Raw genomic sequence first — 16,331 nt, 5'->3', positions numbered from 1 at the left:
CCTGATCTTTTGCCGCAGTTCCTGCTATGATATCATGTGTCATAGGATTTCTTTCCCTTTGTACCTCGGCTTCCAGCGCTTGGTAAGAGAAAGTGCGTGCGGTTCACCCTAATGACATCTGTACCTCGTTTTCGACTTGTGTGTCTTATTTCCTAATCACCCATCATGAAGGACGTGGCCGTCGTGGAGCAGGAGGAAGCCGTGTCTGGAGGCGTTCCTGGTGGTCGCAGTCGGTGCTGCGCTGCTCCTGGCAGCTGGGAGGCAGGGTCCAGGGAGGCTCCAACAGCCTTCAGTACAGGATGCCCCCGGCAGAGGATGCATGGGTGCCAGAGGCAGAAGTGCTGTGAGGAGGAAGTGCTGTGACGGACAGGCCCTGGACCAGGTCCTCTGGGAGGGCCCATTCAGTCTGTCACTGGTGAGTCTGACCTGCCCACACCCTTGTTTGAGCGGAAGCTGTGTCCTGGAATAGGTATTTGATTTAGAAACTGAAGGACTGGGATTAAGAATTTAGGTCTTAGGAGTAAGGGAGAAAAAATAATTTTCCACAAACCCTTCTAGGTTCTTGGCCTAGATCCCTCTGTAATAAAAAGACAGATTAGCAGAAGAAAACAACAATGTTAGTTACACATGTACATATGGGAGCCCCACAAAGATATGAGCCTCAAAAGACAGGAAGCCCTGAGGGGTTTTAGAGTCCATGTCTCTAGTGGCATCCCAGGGCCAAGCCTGGTTCCAGGACCAAATTTTTTTTTCTTTTGTTAAAGATAGCAGTTGATGAAAGTTGAATATAGTCTGCAGGTTAGATAATAGTATAGTTTCAGTGCAAATTTCCTGATTTTGATAAGTATACTTATATTCAACCCTTGTAAAAAGAATGTTCTTGTTTTTAGGAAATGTATAGTGTTCCTAGGAAAAAGGGCAACAAGTCCATAACTTATTCTCAAACATTCAGAAAAAATTGTATATCTGTACATAAATATGTGACTAATACAGCAAATGAGGCTCCCTGGTGGCTCAGTGGTAAAGCTAAAGCGCCTGCCAATGCAGGAGACGCAAGTTCAATCCCTGGGTTGGGAAGATCCCCTGGAGAAGGAAAAGGCAACTCACTCCAGTATTCCTGCCTGGGAAATCCCACTGACAGAGGAGGCTGGCGGGCTACAGTCTATGGGGTCTCAAAAGCGCTGGACACAAGTTAGCAACTAAACAACAGTAAAGCAAATAGGAAAGATGTTACTGCTTCGAGAACATAGACAAGTGGTATACAGGTATTCTTTGTATCATTTTTGCAGCCATTCTGTACATCTGAAATTGTTTCAAAATAAAAATTTAAAAAACAATTTCAGCACAAACATTTACTACCTGTGGAAGTTACTTACCTGTGCAGATAATCAACGCCTCATTTACTAACATGAAATCAAATATTTCCTGCCATGTGGTGGGCAAGAAGTGCCACAGCTATCTGAGATTCCGGCCCCTAAATGTGAATTTATGAGTCATGCCAACAAGCAGCACCACTCCCTACATGAGGAACTTAAGGATGTCATAGTTATCAGTGATTATAGCCCTCCAGTGTGATCTAAGGGAATTCAAGAAGAGAACATTTCTGTAAAAATGCAGGATATTGGCCCCAGATAACTGAGATGCATATGCAAGGAATGACTTCAATAATCTCAGAATCTTGCATACATACGTAGGTTGCTGCTGCTGCTAAGTCATGTTCGACTCTGTGCAACCCTATAGACTGCAGCCCGCTAGGCTCCTCTGTCCTTTGGATTCTGTAGGCAAGAATACTGGAGTGGGTTGCCATTTACTTCTCCAGGGATCTTCCAGACCCTGAGATCAAACCCAGGTCTCTTACATCTTAACGTCATTGGCAGGCAGGTTCTTTACCACTAGCGCCACCTTGGAAGCCCTCCCACACATAGAACACTAAACCCCTTAACTTGATATCTGCTTTTCCTTATTTAACAATCATCTTTGATGTTCCGACTGCCTGTCTGCTTTGTTGCAAACTTGTGTATAGCCTGACTCCCTCTCCTGCCTCCTCCAAGCAGTCTCTCAGGGCTACTGAGATGCTGTCTCCCAGGCTAGGGGTCCTAAACATTCGCATCAAGTAAAACACTCTCTACTTTCAGGCTGTGGCTAATTTTTAAGTCGACACTAAGATAAGATATTATGTCTACTTACTTTCATTTATAGAATCTACCAAACTCCACTCTGTCTGACACCCTGAAAATCACCAGGTACAGAAATGTGAAAAAGACCCAGTCAATAGTATCTTTAAGCTAAGTGGAGAAAAACAAGAAAACTGGAATGTTTAACAGAAAGTGATTATTACTAGTTCTTGGAGTGGTTTTGAAGGAGGAAACAGACAGAGCTGGACTCCGTCTTAGGCCAGGCTGCGAACATTACGCTACACTCATGGTCACCCTCCCAGTGGACTCTGAACTTTGTGCCTGGTGTCTATAGAAATGGCATACCAATGGGAAACCAGACGCCCTCCCCTACCCCCCGGATAAAAGAGCCTCAGGACTTGTACTTGAAATTGCCTAAAAGAATATGAGAATTATCTCTGTAACAGAACAAAGTGGTAAATTCCATTATGTTTATCGGGATACAACCACAGGCCTTTTGATAAATATCCACTGTTTATCTAGTCTTGTGACACACGAATCATGGGTTAACTTTGATTGTATCTTTCTTTTACCTTGTCCCGACTAGTTTCAAGGAATTAGGGGAGGTGGGTCTGAGCAAGTACACTTAGGGTATATAAGGTTTCCACAAAAACTGGTTGGGGTCCTTGGCTAAGAGGAGACTCTGCCTTGGGCCCGCCGGTGTAATCGACTGCACTCCACTATCTGCATTGTCCTTCTGAGTGAGTGTGTTTCCTGGAACACGTGGCTACAACAGTTTCAAGATCCGAATGACCTAATGCAGACGCAAGCATACGTATAAAAGAGGTTTAATGAAATTCCTGGTATATCATAAAAGTAGTTCCATCTTCCTTTTGGATGATTACAAGCTTCAAGGAAAGTTTTTTTAGCCCTCTTTAAAAAAATCCTCAAATAGCCCCCTTTCTCACCAGCTGTCAACTTCCTGTCTTGCTCTCCCCACCCCACCACAGTGACTTGCCACAGCAGTCTGGCACCCATGGTGGCTCTCTGTGTTCAAATTTCCTCTTATTATAAGGACACCAGTCACACTCGATTAGGGCCCACCTAAGGGCTCATTTTAATTTATTCACTTCTTTAAAGCGCTTCACTTCAAATGCATCTCACATTTTCAACAAGGTAGGGCTTTAAACATATAAATTTGGGGAGAACACAATTCAAGCTGTAAAAGAGATTATAAAAAGAAGTTTCGTAAGCATCCCAAGGAACTGAGCGATGGTGGAGATGGTTAGTCACCAAGTTGTATCTGTTAAGGCATCCTTATGTTTAGGTCTTTAAATGCAGTTTGACAGCTTTTCTGAAGTGAGGATACAATGCATAAATTTAACCTGTTCCCTACTCTTAGGACAACTGTTTTGTGGTGTCTACCAGTGGTTTGGGGGATTTCACAGACAGCAGCTTCTAAGTTCTAGACCTACCACACGGATCTGCTCTCAGTCAGACCTTGGGTAGGTGGAAACCTTGAAGCTGGGACAGTACAGGCAATGAAGAAGGCACAGGAGATTAGAAGAAAGACAGAGGGGATTATAATGTGGTATCAGGAAGTATAGACGAGCCTTAGAGGTAAAATAGGATGAGAAAATAAGATCAGAAATGATGGCACACTTGCGTGCCTAGTTCCCCGGGTTCTGTTGACTACCTGGAGGTTTATAACAAAATCAGGTCACTCAGGAGTAGGAGAAACATCTGTTTTGTTTTGTTTTTTTTCTCGCAAGAAATAGAGCTCTGATTTTCCAGAATCCCATCTTCTTTTCTTGGGCTTTCAGGATTGGTGGGCAGCCTCTATGGCAAGCCTAGTATTTTACCTAAACTCAGTAGTATGGTGCCCAGTACTTACTGTTTTTACAGTCTCCATGTAGTCTTGCAATTCCTTCGAAAATTAATATAACACGGGATATTTTTTAAAAAATCAGTTCTTTCCTCAACATGTTTCTTTACAAGCTGCTGCCTATGCGCCACAACTACTGAGCCCCTGCTTTATAGCCTGTGAGCCGCAACTGCTGAGCCCCTGCTTTATAGCCTGTGTGCCGCAACTACTGAGCCCCTGCTTTATAGCCTATGAGCTGCAACTACTGAGCCCCTGCTTTATAGCCTGTGAGCTGCAACTGCTGGACCCGAGTGCTGCAGCTACTGAGGGCCGGCACCTTAGAGCCAGCGGTCTGTAACAAGAGAAGCCCTGCAGCTGGGAGCCCTCACACTGCAACTAGACAGAGAGTGGCTTCCACTCACCTGCACGCAGTCGTAAAGACCCAGCACAGCCAAAGATAAATGTTAAAAAATCATTTGACTGTATTTGTGTGGGTATGTCTCTGGTCTCTCTATGCTGTCCCATTGATTGATGTGTTTATTCTTCCACCAATTCACACAGAAATATGTACTTCGATGTTCAAAGCAGCTATCTTCATAATCACCCAGAATGGAAACAGTGCAAATGTCCAACAGGTGAATGGATAAATAAGCTGTGGAACATCCACAGCAATAAAAAGAAATGAACCATTGATTCACACAACAACTTGAATAAATTTCAAAGGCACTGAGGAAGTGAGATGAAACTATCCTACCTACACTTGTTACAGCCACAGAGAAACCCAAAGTACGTGGGAATTTACTGAATGCTTTGCAGACGTGCTTGCGATTTGTCCCCCAGAAGTAGCTCCTGGGACAGTTCTGAGTGCTTGCAGGAGTGTCACGGTCTAGGCCACAGGAAGTTCACTCTCATTCTGTACCTTCTCCAGGACCTCCACCATGCATCACGAATCATGCCCATGGAGGGCTGTCTCACATTCGTGATCAATTCCCCAAACCAGTACTGAAGTGCCTTTCATCACAGACAGGAAGATGAGCACCCCCTAGTGCTCCCACTTGCTCTGCGAAGAGTGGGAAGGCTGAATCAGGCTAAGGAGGCAAGAGTGGGGACTGGGAGCCGCCTTTCGTTTTCAAGTGCAAAATACTGACGAGACAGCGCTTGGAAAGAAAGAACCTGACGTGCTGGTCCTGTACTCCATTCATTGAAGGACTCAGTTAAGGTGTGGCTGACTGATCTGTTTCAGGCTGGAAGACTATTGGCTGCTGGAATTGAAGGGAAATTTACCACAGAGAGAGGCAGGAGAAAATCAGCCTGTGGAAAGAGGCAGAAGACACTGTGGTTCTGTCGGTACAGGTAAGACTGCAGGAGCAAGGAGTGTGCTGGGAGGCATTTTACCTGTGCACCAAGAATGCAGAACTCATGGAGCTTGTTTGGTTTGAAGAATCTTCCGAAAATTAACACTATCCTTCTCAGAGGTTAAAGCGTCTGCCTCTAATGCAGGAGACCTGGGTTCGATCCCTGGGTCAGGAAGATCCCCTGGAGAAGGAAATGGCAACCCACTCCAGTACTCTTGCCTGGAGAATCCCATGGACGGAGGAGCCTGGTGGGCTACAGTCCACGGGGACCCAAAAGAGTTGGACATGACTGAGCGACTTAACTAACTTAACTTTTCTTAGAAGAATCACTAAATATGGTCATTTCTGTCATGATGTAGATACCCATCCATCTTCACATGTTAACACCTCAGTTTTCAGATTAATCTGCCTGGCTTAGTCTTCTGGAAGAGGTTTGTACCCCTTTATTTATGGGGTAGCAAGACTCCCCCACAGAAGGGAAACCTTTTTCTTTGGCTGCACCACCTGGCATGCGGGATCTTAGTTCCTAGACCAGGGATAGAATCTAGGCTCCTGCAGCAGAAGCCTGGAGTCTTAACTGATGACTGCCAGGGAGGTCCCCCACAAAGAGATCTCGGATTTGTCTCCCAACAACTGCTGTTTCTCCTTGACTCTGCCTGATGTCTCTAGGACAAGACTTGATCTCTTCCCTTTCGGTGTCCTGTTCAGAGCACTTCCCAACCCATCCCCACCCACACCTTCTGTTTCCCTGGCTGTGCAGGGCTGCACCCAGACCATCTGTTACCACCTATCACTTTATTCCCCAGATGGAGGCTCACATGGTCCACTGGCCCAGAACCTGCAGGGAAGCAGTAGTCAGAGCTGGTGACCGTGCAGAATAGATGCAGCAAATCTCCAAGTGAATGTTCGAACCTCCACTAAAGTCTTCTCTCAGCTCTAGGAGGAGGGAAAAAGAGGAACTGCTGTTTTGGAAACAATAGAAGAACTTAAGAAAAATTCTATCTAAAGAAAACAGATCTAGAAACAAAGTCTCCTTTTTATTTCCTCCTCCATCCTCTCTGTAAGGAGTGAGATCCCTACTGCCACTGAATCAGCTATCTGCCCTTATCCCCCAGAGACCCCAAGGTTAAGCATTCATTTTACCTAAAAACACATGATCAACTCCACCATTTATAAATGTAGTACACGTGATGACAGAACTGCTCAAACTGGTTGGCAGAAGGATCTTTCTCTAGTTCTATGACCTTGTCTAGAGCCAGATGCAAGCATAAACAGGAAGTCAGATGAAATGATTAAGCGGTGACAAAAGCCGAGTCTAATCTTTTCAATGGATATAATAAAGGGTTGTTGAGAAGGGAGCAGGCTCGCAGCCAAGTGCACTGGGAACCTGTGAGAGCCCCCAGCAGCTCAGGCAGGGAAAGCTGCAACTCCACAGCTCTCAGTGAAGGAGGGAGACTGGGGGATTTCACCTTGAGGAGACTCCAGTAGCAGAAAGGGCAATGACAGGAAGGCCAGGACACCCAGGGTTTGATCTCAATCTGACAGTAACTAGCAGCCCCCAGGAGCCAGGTCACTTAACCTTTCTAAGATTTAGGTTTCCCTCTGTAAAAGGCAGGGCTTTCTTTAGGTAAGTATGGTCAGTGGGTGGCACATATACACTCACCTCCGTGGAGCCTTTGGTAGAGACCACTGTTCCATCATATCACTGTTTAGGCATTTTTGTACACATTCTAGGCAGGCACTTCTAATTAGAGTTGGTCCACAAGCTGAAATCTACTTATTTGAAATCCTCCCCACATTTGGTGATCCCTGAGGTCCTTTCCAGCTTCTGAATGAAGGAGTCCATGTTTGCAAGTAAGAGACGACCATCTTTTTGATTTAGTAATAGCTCCCTCAAAAAAAGGAAAATGGAAATCTTAGGTCAAAATTTCATAGTCTTCCTCTGCTCCTGAGGCCAAACAGGGTCTCCCCCTGGGTCACAAGCTCTTTCCTTCTGTGCCAGAGATTTTTGTATGAGAGCTTCACCCTCTTGTCAGCTCACCCAGCATGACAGTGTCCCAGACTATAGATCCTAAAATCGCCCACACGTTTATACTGGGTGTCAAGGAAACTACAAGGAGAGGAATTATCTTAGGGCAGTAAAAACCAAAAGTCAAAAGAGGTGGCATTTAAGGATTCCATTCCCCTCTCACCACAGATAACCAGATTCACGCTTCTCACCCCTGGCAAGAGAGCAATCACACAAAAAATACCCAGGTGAGGATAGCATCAGGAATTCAGGTGGTTGCAAGCATGTTTTATTGAAAGAAGCAGTGATTTGGTTAACACAGGTCCCTTCTCACAACCCACTCCTCACCCCCCAAACCATCAGGGGCAAGACGCAGGCCAGGGGAACAAGTGTGGGTTGGATAGAAGACTCAACTAGCTTGAGTTATTGCCCTCATGCCAGGGAATCCTGTATGTGTGTTTCTGGTAAGGTGCACAGGGATAAGAGCCCTAACTAACTTGAGCTATTGCCCCCAGGGCAAGGAAACACAGGGGGGTGGTGGGGGGCGGGGGGGAGAGGCAGGTGCCTTTGTGGTGAAGCGGTGCATCTTGCTGCTCTGGCCTCAGATGGAGACCTACACTGAAGCATCGAAGTGGACTGGCACGTATGGGTTCCCCTCACAAGCCACTATGATGTGTTTCTCTGCCTGGGTGGTCTTGTAGGCACAGTTGGGGTACTTGGAGCTGCCGGTCTCGCGGCAGTCTGTGATGCTCATGGTGGAGTAGCTCTGGTAGCAATTGGTCTGCCCATTCTTGCAGGCAACATTTTTCTGGGAGCACACGGCCTGGACATCGGCCAGGGACTCATGCACAAAGGTGTTCACTGGCTTGCATCGATCTTGGGTCAGGTTCCGGCTCTTCATCATCTGGTTGCAGTAGTTGGAGCTGCTGGCAGAGGAAGTGCTGGAATCCATGTGCTGCCGCTCAAACTTGGCGGCTGCAGATTCCTTGCCCAGGGAGGGCTGGACCCCGACCAGGACCAACAGTGACAACAGGACCAGGAACTTCAGAGCCATGATGACCGCTCTCCCCTGGAGAAACCTGCCAGGGAAAAAGGGCAGAGGAGGAAAAGCATCACCTTAGAAAGAGAACCCCAGCTCCCACCTGCAGCCTCCCTGGCTTACAGTCTCCCTGCCGGTCGACCAGAAAGATGTCCCTGTTCCTAACAGCTTTTCTAGGTAAGGAGACACTCACGTATACTCTTCCCACAAACATTTGACTCCCACTCCCTACAGAGGTGTCGTCCTCCCCTTTGGGTGGTGACCCCTAAAATGTTCTAAAATCCTATCAGTCCTGTCTTTGACTACAGAAAGTCTTTTGATATGAAATATATTTGGAAATTAAAATACTTTTGTACCCAGCACTCATGCAGCTCATTAGGGGATCCTTTTGAATAAACCACTAAATAAATAAGTCAGATTTTGAATAACCCAAGTTGTACCCCCAAAATAACCACCAGTATTCATCCAGACCACAGTTGACAGAGCCCTGTTGTCCTCTAGCACAAGGGAAACTCAGTCCCTATCCTGTGTCTGACCCCACACCATGAAGGACACCATTATATTCCTACAAGAGAGTCAAGCCTCCCCCAACCTGGAGGCTTCTCCTCCAACCCCGTGGGCTCTGCAGTTGCATGCTCCATTCCTGACCCCAACTCTGCTCGCTGCCCCTGTCTGCCCAGCCCGATTCTCAGGCTAGTCTCACTCACCCTGGGTCCTCCCTCTCAAACCCTCAGGCAGAAGCAGCTCCTGAGACCACTTCTTGGGCTGCTTACCTGGGTCTGTAGTTTGATGTCTGAGAGTGAGAAGGCAGTTTCTGCAATCCTCCTCTTCCAGAGGTGTGGACCTTATACCAGTGAAAGGGGGCTTGGCTTCCAAGAAGGGTGGGAGGAGCATCTTGGTCTCATTCCACAGGAAACAAGGTTATGTGAGGAAAGGTTGGGGAATTGCCCAGGGCACCTGGCCCAGTAGTAAGCCATCCGCCTGCTTATCAGCAGACTCCGGTTCTGTCCTGAGGTGGGAAGATCCTTTGGAGAAGGAAATACCAACCCACTCCAGATCTTGCCTAGGAAAGTCCATCGACAGAGAAGCCTGGCAGGCTACAGTCCAGACACAATTGAGCATGCACGCACACCCTCTTTGGGGGGCTGCTGGGGATAGTGAGCCTTTGCCGATAAGAACTTTTCTCTCTATAAAGCAGCAGAGAAAGCCACGATAGCACTGATGCTCAAGCTCCAACCAAGTCCGTGTTCCACACTAAATAGCCTATGCATGTGTCCTAAGTCACTTCAGTTGTATCTGACTCTTTGTGACCCTGATAGCTCAGTTGGTAAAGAATCCACCTGTAATGCAAGAGACCCCGGTTCAATTCCTGGGTCAGGAAGATCCTCTGGAGAAGTGATAGGTACCCACTCCAGTATTCTTGGGCTTCCCTTGTGGCTCAGCTGGTAAAGAATCTACCTGCAATGTGGGAGACCTGGGTTGGGAAGATGCCTGGAGAAGGGAAATACTATCCACTCCAGTATTCTGGCCTGGAGAATTCCAGGGTCACAAAGAGTCAAACATGACTGAATGACTTTCGCTTCACTTTTCACTTTGCAACCCTATGGGCTATAGCCTGCCAGGCTCCTCAGTCCATGGGATTCTCCAGGCTAGAATACTAGAATGGGTTGCCATGCCCTCCTCCAGGGTATCTTCCCAACCCAGGGATCAAACTCATGTCTCATATCTCCTGCACTGGCAGTTGGGTTCTTTTACTACTAGCACCACCTGGGAAGCATGAGGAGGTTAGCAAAAGTCACATAACAAGTAATCATGGGAAGGGGAAGGCATGAGATGTCTTCTCTCTCCCCGGGAATCCTGAAGCCGCTTTGGCCAGAATTTCATGACTCCCATCAGCATCTGCAGGGGAAGAGGTGGCGAGAGGAAGGGGGTGGCGAGGAGATGAGAGGTGTCCAGCTGCCCCTAGCTGGAAGGCTCCCTGAATCTGGACAAGATGACAGTACCTGAATACAGAGGAGGAAAAGGAAGCCTCTGTGTGACCTCACCCAGTTCTGGCCTCATCTACATTTCTGGGCCATTGAAAGAGAGTGTGTGACTGTTCTTATCTACAGTGATCTCTCCTCCTATAGGCCAGAGTGGAGGAGAGGAATTTGAGATAAGCCAAATGCAAAATCCCCTTTAGAGAAGAAACAGAGAACATCATATTTCTTAGCAGTAGAATTTCCTCCCAGAAAGAAACCTGTATTTGCTGAGAGACAATTTTGTTTTTATTTCTTTACTTTTAAAGTATGGACTTCCCTGGTGGCTCAGATGATAAAGTGTCTGCCTACAATGCAGGAGACCTGGGTTCAATCCCTGGGTCCGGAAGATCCCCTGGAGAAGGAAATGGCAACCCACTCCAGTATTCTTGCCTGGAAAATCTCATGGATGGAGGAGTCTGGTAGACTCTAGTCCATGGGGTCGCAAAGAGTCAGACACCACTGAGTGACTTCACTTTTTACTTGCATTAAAGTATAGTTGATTTACAATATTGTGTTAGTTTTAGGTGTACAGCAAAGCGACTCAGATATATGTACACATATACAGTTATTACTTTGTTATGGAGGATAATTTTACTCCCTCTGGAGCATGAATTATCAAAATATCTCTAGGTTCTAGCTTTACACTGTCTCGGTCTGTAACCAAGAAGGGTTAATTTTGACTCCATATTGGACTGGATCTGTTTCTGTAACTTTAATCCTTGTGTTTTTTTTGCTGCTTTTGTTATTATAGCATACATAAAGGCCTGCCTCAGAGAATCCTGCCCACCCCCACACCCTTAAACTAAAGTGAAGTCGCTCAGTCATTTCCGACTCTTTGTGACCCCATGGACTGTAGTCTACCAGGCTCCTCCATCCATGGGATTTTCCAGGCAAGAATACTGGAGTGGGTTGCCATTTCCTTCTCCAGGAGATCCTCCCAACCTAGGGATTGAACCTAGGTCTCTCGCATTGTAGGCAGATGCTTTACTGTCTGAGCCACCAGGGAAGTCATACCCTTTGAAGTGCCTTTGTTTAGCTCACAGGAAGATAACCTGGCCCTGCCCACCTGTGAAGGACTGTGACATTCTTAAGTTCCTTGTGTAGATAATGGTGCCACTTGCCTGCTGCTTGCCTGGGGTGGCTCAGAAATTCATATTTGGGGAGAGGGGGTGGCCGGAATTGCACATACCTGTGGCATCCTTGCTTATTGATATGGCAGGAGATATTCCATTTCACACCACCTGTGAAAAGGCTGTGTCTCTGTGTTAAGTCACTTCAGTCACGTCAAATTCTTTATGACCTATGGACTGTAGTCCACCAGGCTCCTCTGTCCATGGGACTCTCCAGGCAAGAATACTGGAGTGGGTTGCCATGCCTTTGTCCAGGGGATCTTCCCAACCCAAGGACTGAACCTGTGTCTCTTATGTCTCTTGCATTGGCAGGTGGGTTCTTTAACACTCGTGTCTATATGGAAGTGAAACTCGCATATCCCCATCTGGGACTTGCCATTCTAGAAGGTATTTGCAAGAAATCAATGGTCTTTCTACTTTAGCTTCCCTGGTGGCTCAGACAGTAAAGAATCTTCCAGCAATGTGGGAGACCCAGGTTCCATCCCTGTGTAGGGAAGATCCCCTGGAGAAAGGAATAGCAACCCACTCCAGTATTCTTGCCAGGAAAATTCCACAGACAGAAGAGCCTTGTGGGCCATAGTCTATGGGGTCACAAAGAGTCAGACATGACTGAGCAACCAACACTTTCACTTTCAACTTTGTTTCCTCACCTCACCCCTCATCTCTGATCCATAAAAGAACCTGGCATCCAGGCCCCAACAAAATGGTTATTTTGAGATGTTAGTCTGCCATCTTCTTGTTGTTAGGTAGTTAGAATAGGAAAAAGGAGTTAAAAATGGTGGTGGCTAAAAGATAAAGAACGGGAAAAGCTCATAAAAATGAAACAAAAGAAAACCTGTGGACTGGAGTGAGAACTGGTAAAAACAAACACACCCCCTTCTTGGCCAGCCCAATTTACATGGGGCAGGCTCAGCGGGGAGGAGACAAATGAATGAAAGGAGGAAGCCAAGACAGATTGAGGCCTCTCCTTTGGGGTCTGCCTGCCCTCACACCTCGAGGGTGTACTGTCCTTTGCTTGCTGAATAAAACTAAGCTGTAACCGAGCTGTAACACTGGTCTGTCACTTCAAATCTTTGCTGCAGTGAGACATAACCAAGGAAATTACACACTCCCTAACAAAGTTGTATTCTGTGTCTCAACACCTAGTCTCTCAGATTTATTATCCTATCATATGGTGAACAGAGCAAGCTTGGACTCAGTAACAAGTCCAAATCCTGGTTTATCACCTTAAGCACTGGGAAAGTTTTCTCATCTCTAAAATGGGGTGATAATAACATATTTCTCTTAGACTTATTTTTAAGACAAAATAAGGTAAGAAGCAGTGTTCCCTGATAGCTCAGTGGTAAAGAACCTGCCTGCCAGTGCAGGAGACATAGGAGACACATGTGTAGTCCCTGGATCAGGAAGATCCCTAGGGGAGGAAATGGCAACCCACTTCAGTATTCTTGCCTGGGAAATCCCATGGACAGAGGAGCCTGGCAGGCTACAGTCATAGAGTCACAAAGAGTCAGACAAGATTGCGCTACTGAGTACACAGGCCAGGTAAGATGCAGACAGTGCTTAGAAATCCTGTTATTATTCACAGAGAGTGGAGTTAAAACCTCCCACAAGGAATCTGTTTAAATAAAACTAGGTAATCTTGAAATTGCTTTCTATAGGGGGTGGAGTCAATAACTGCCTGGCTTTTGCTTTGCTGAAATCCAGAGCTGAAAACAGCAGGAAGTTTCAAATCCATGGGGAGGGAAAGGTAGGAGGAAGAGAGAGGAGAGGAAACTTGATGGAAAGGACAGAATATTTTTTTAAAGAGATTTTAAATAAAATAAATAAATAAATAAACAGTTTTTTACGACCCTGGGTCTTCATTGCTGTGTGAGGGCTTTCTCTAATTGCAGTGAGTGGGGCTACTCTTCATTGCAGTGCAGGGGTTCCTCATTTCAGTGGCTTCTCTTGTGATGGAGCACAGGCTCTGTGCATGGTCTTCAGCAGTAGTGGCTTAGGGGCCTAGTTGCTCACAGACATGTGTGCTCTTCCTGGCCCAGGGATTGAATTCACGTCCTCTGCACTGGCAGTCGAATTCTTAACCCCTGGACCACCAGAATTCTTTAAGGGAAAAATTTTAAATTGTTTTGCCACATGAAATCCAAGAAATCTTTGGTAAAGTAAACCTTCTTTTCTAATGTGTTTAAATTTGGAAGGGGAAGTAGGGCCAAAGAAGATGTGGTAAAGTGTGAGCTTTTAGTTTCCGATTCCATAATTCACTCACCACCCAGGTTTTGTTTGTCTCTTAGTCTTTAGATTGTACTCATACCATCTTGAGGGGTATTGGAAGGAAAACTTTTCCTGTACTCATTTATGTACAGTTAGGGACCCTGTGAATGAACTGACAAAATGACTTAAGATTAACAAGAGAAATGACAAAGTTTATACATATGCATATGGAAGAACGTAGACGTGGCTCCTGAACTGCTAGGGAAAAGGTTTATACTTTACATCAGCTTAATGGGGCAGAGGGGAGCAAACAGGGACTCTACAAGAAATGAATGGATTTTCAAAAGGAAAGATAAATGAGCTTTTATGGGAATAAATGGGATGGGAAATAATTTGTTTTAATGTTTGTCTAATGCAAGTGTGAGTGATCTGTTTTCTTCCTGGGTGTAACTCCCCCCTAAAGGGATGTATAGCAGCTTTACTATCAGAAGATTCTGCCTTTATTCTGAAAGGGAAGCTCAGAAAAAGCTTCTTTCTGCATCTGCTGGGTCTCAAATATCTTCAGTTTAAAATAACCTTCATATCAACTCTACAGATCTTCATTGGTTACTCACAGTAACCAATTTAGAATTTGCTCATTCATTCATTCAACCTCAGTGAAGTACAGAAATAAGTTACAGGGCCTGCCCTAAAGGTGCCCAACAGGAAGGTTTGTATTTGCCAGGGGAGTCCCACTAAGGTGTTGGGCATAGCTGCATGAAAAGTCATTCTTGTTTCACTTTTCCAGCGCAAGAAGAATTTCAGGGAGTTGGTCCAACAAGAAGATTTCAGAATTGCAGAAATATGAACAGGCTTTCAGTGACCCAAATAAGGTTCTTCAATAGGCTACCCCCTAGGCATCCCAAAGTAAGATTTCATTTTGCCTGTTTGTGTATGGCAATCTGGACAAACCCTTGGATTTTTTTTTTTAATTTGCTTGTTTGTTTTTGTTTTTGTTTTGTTTTGTTCTTTGGCTATGTGGAGTTACTTGTGGTATCCCAGTTCCTCGACTAGGGATTGAACCTGGGCCCCTGCATTGAAAATACCAAGGGAATTCCCATGCTTAAGCTTTTAATTAAGTTATGGAAACCATCAAAAACCATTAATAGAGCTGCCAGGCTTGTGCTTGTGCTTAGTCACTCCATTGGGTCTGACTCTTTGTAACCCCATGGACTGTAACTCACCAGGCTCCTCTGTCCATGGGGATTCTCCAGGCAAGAATACTGGAGTGGGTTGCCATGCCCTCCTCCAGGGGATCTGCCCAAACCAGGGATCAAACCCAGGTCTCCCAAATTGCAGGTGGATTCTTTACCATCTGATCTACCAGAGAAGTCTGGAGCTACTATATGACCCTGCAATCCCACCCCAGGGCATATATCCAGAGGAAAACATGATCCAAAAATATATATACACCCCAATGTTCACTGAAGCACTGTTTACAATAACCAAGACACGGAAGCAACCTAAATGTCCATCAACAGAGGAATGGATAAAGAAGATGTGGTATGTATACACAATGGAATATTTCTTAGTCATTAAAAATAATGAAATAATGCCATTTGCAGCAACACGGATGGACCTAGAGAGTGTCATACTGAGTTCAGTTCAGTTCAGTTGCTCAGTTGTGTCCGACTGTTTGCAACCCCATGAATCGCAGCACGCCAGGCCTCCGTGTTCATGACGATCTCCCGGAGTTCACTCAAACTCACATCCATCGAGTCTGTGATGCCATCCAGCCATCTCATCCTTGGTCGTCCCCTTCTCCTCCTGCCCCCAATCCCTCCCAGCATCAGAGTCTTTTCCAATGAGTCAACTCTTTGCATGAGGTGGCCAAAGTACTGGAGTTTCAGCTTTAGAGTGTCATACTGAGTGAAGTAAGTCAAATGAAAAATACTGTATTGAATCTAAAAAGAAATGATACAAATGAATTTATTTACAAACAGAAAGATACAGACTTAGAGAACAAACTTATGGTTGCTGAGGGGAAGAGATAGAGAGTTTGGGCAGGTCATGAACACATGGCTATATTTAAAATGGGAAACCAACAAGGACCTACTGTATAGCACATGGAACTCTGCACAGTGTTATGTGGCAGCCTGGATGGTAGGGGTTGGGGGAGAATGGATACATGTATATGTATGGCTGAGTCCCTTCACTGTTCACCTGCAAATATCACAACATTGTTAATCGGCTATAACCCAATACAAAATAAAAAGTTCAAAAATAAATATATAAAAAGCCAGGTCATAACAGGTGAGACAGCTTCTGCCTGGCTTTCCTATCTGTTGTGGGACACCCACACTAGGACCCAATCATCACGCTGTGAGGAAGATGGTGCCACATGGAGCCCTCGTATAAATATCCAGCCAGCAAGTCCAGCTAAGGTATTAGAATCCATTACTCTCACATCTCACATACTGTTCACCACTGAAGCACCCTGAATCCTGCCACTCTTCTTCTCTGACCAAAAGAAGGGGAGCCTCATGATCATCTTATCTCAGACAGAGAACTTTTTGGATCTCAGATTTCTAGACTCCTATTGATAACCCTGAC

The 16,331-nt window shown here is 45.7% G+C and overlaps 1 protein-coding gene across 1 annotated transcript; it reads right to left on the bottom strand.

Annotated features, from left to right (window-relative positions):
• Positions 1–7,608: 7,608 nt before the first annotated feature.
• LOC101113761 (ribonuclease pancreatic) lies at positions 7,609–9,198 on the bottom strand. The gene is made up of 2 exons (XM_004010384.6): positions 9,154–9,198; positions 7,609–8,420 (listed from the first exon to the last, which is right to left on the bottom strand). Exon 2 carries the CDS (start codon positions 8,393–8,395, stop codon positions 7,955–7,957), a length of 441 nt encoding a protein of 146 aa, XP_004010433.1. The 5' UTR covers positions 8,396–8,420; positions 9,154–9,198; the 3' UTR covers positions 7,609–7,954.
• Between the last annotated feature and the right edge of the window lie 7,133 nt (positions 9,199–16,331).

The sequence above is a fragment of the Ovis aries genome, chromosome 7, assembly GCF_016772045.2.
Source record: "Ovis aries strain OAR_USU_Benz2616 breed Rambouillet chromosome 7, ARS-UI_Ramb_v3.0, whole genome shotgun sequence".
Lineage (NCBI taxonomy): Eukaryota > Metazoa > Chordata > Mammalia > Artiodactyla > Bovidae > Ovis > Ovis aries.
The sequence above is the reverse complement of the archived record's forward strand: the minus strand, read 5'-3'. Positions and strand labels throughout refer to the sequence as shown.

Excerpts from the sequence above, each read along its gene's own strand:
- LOC101113761 (XM_004010384.6), bottom strand. The coding sequence starts at position 8,395 with ATGGCTCTGAAGTTCCTGGTCCTGTTGTCACTGTTGGTCCTGGTCGGG.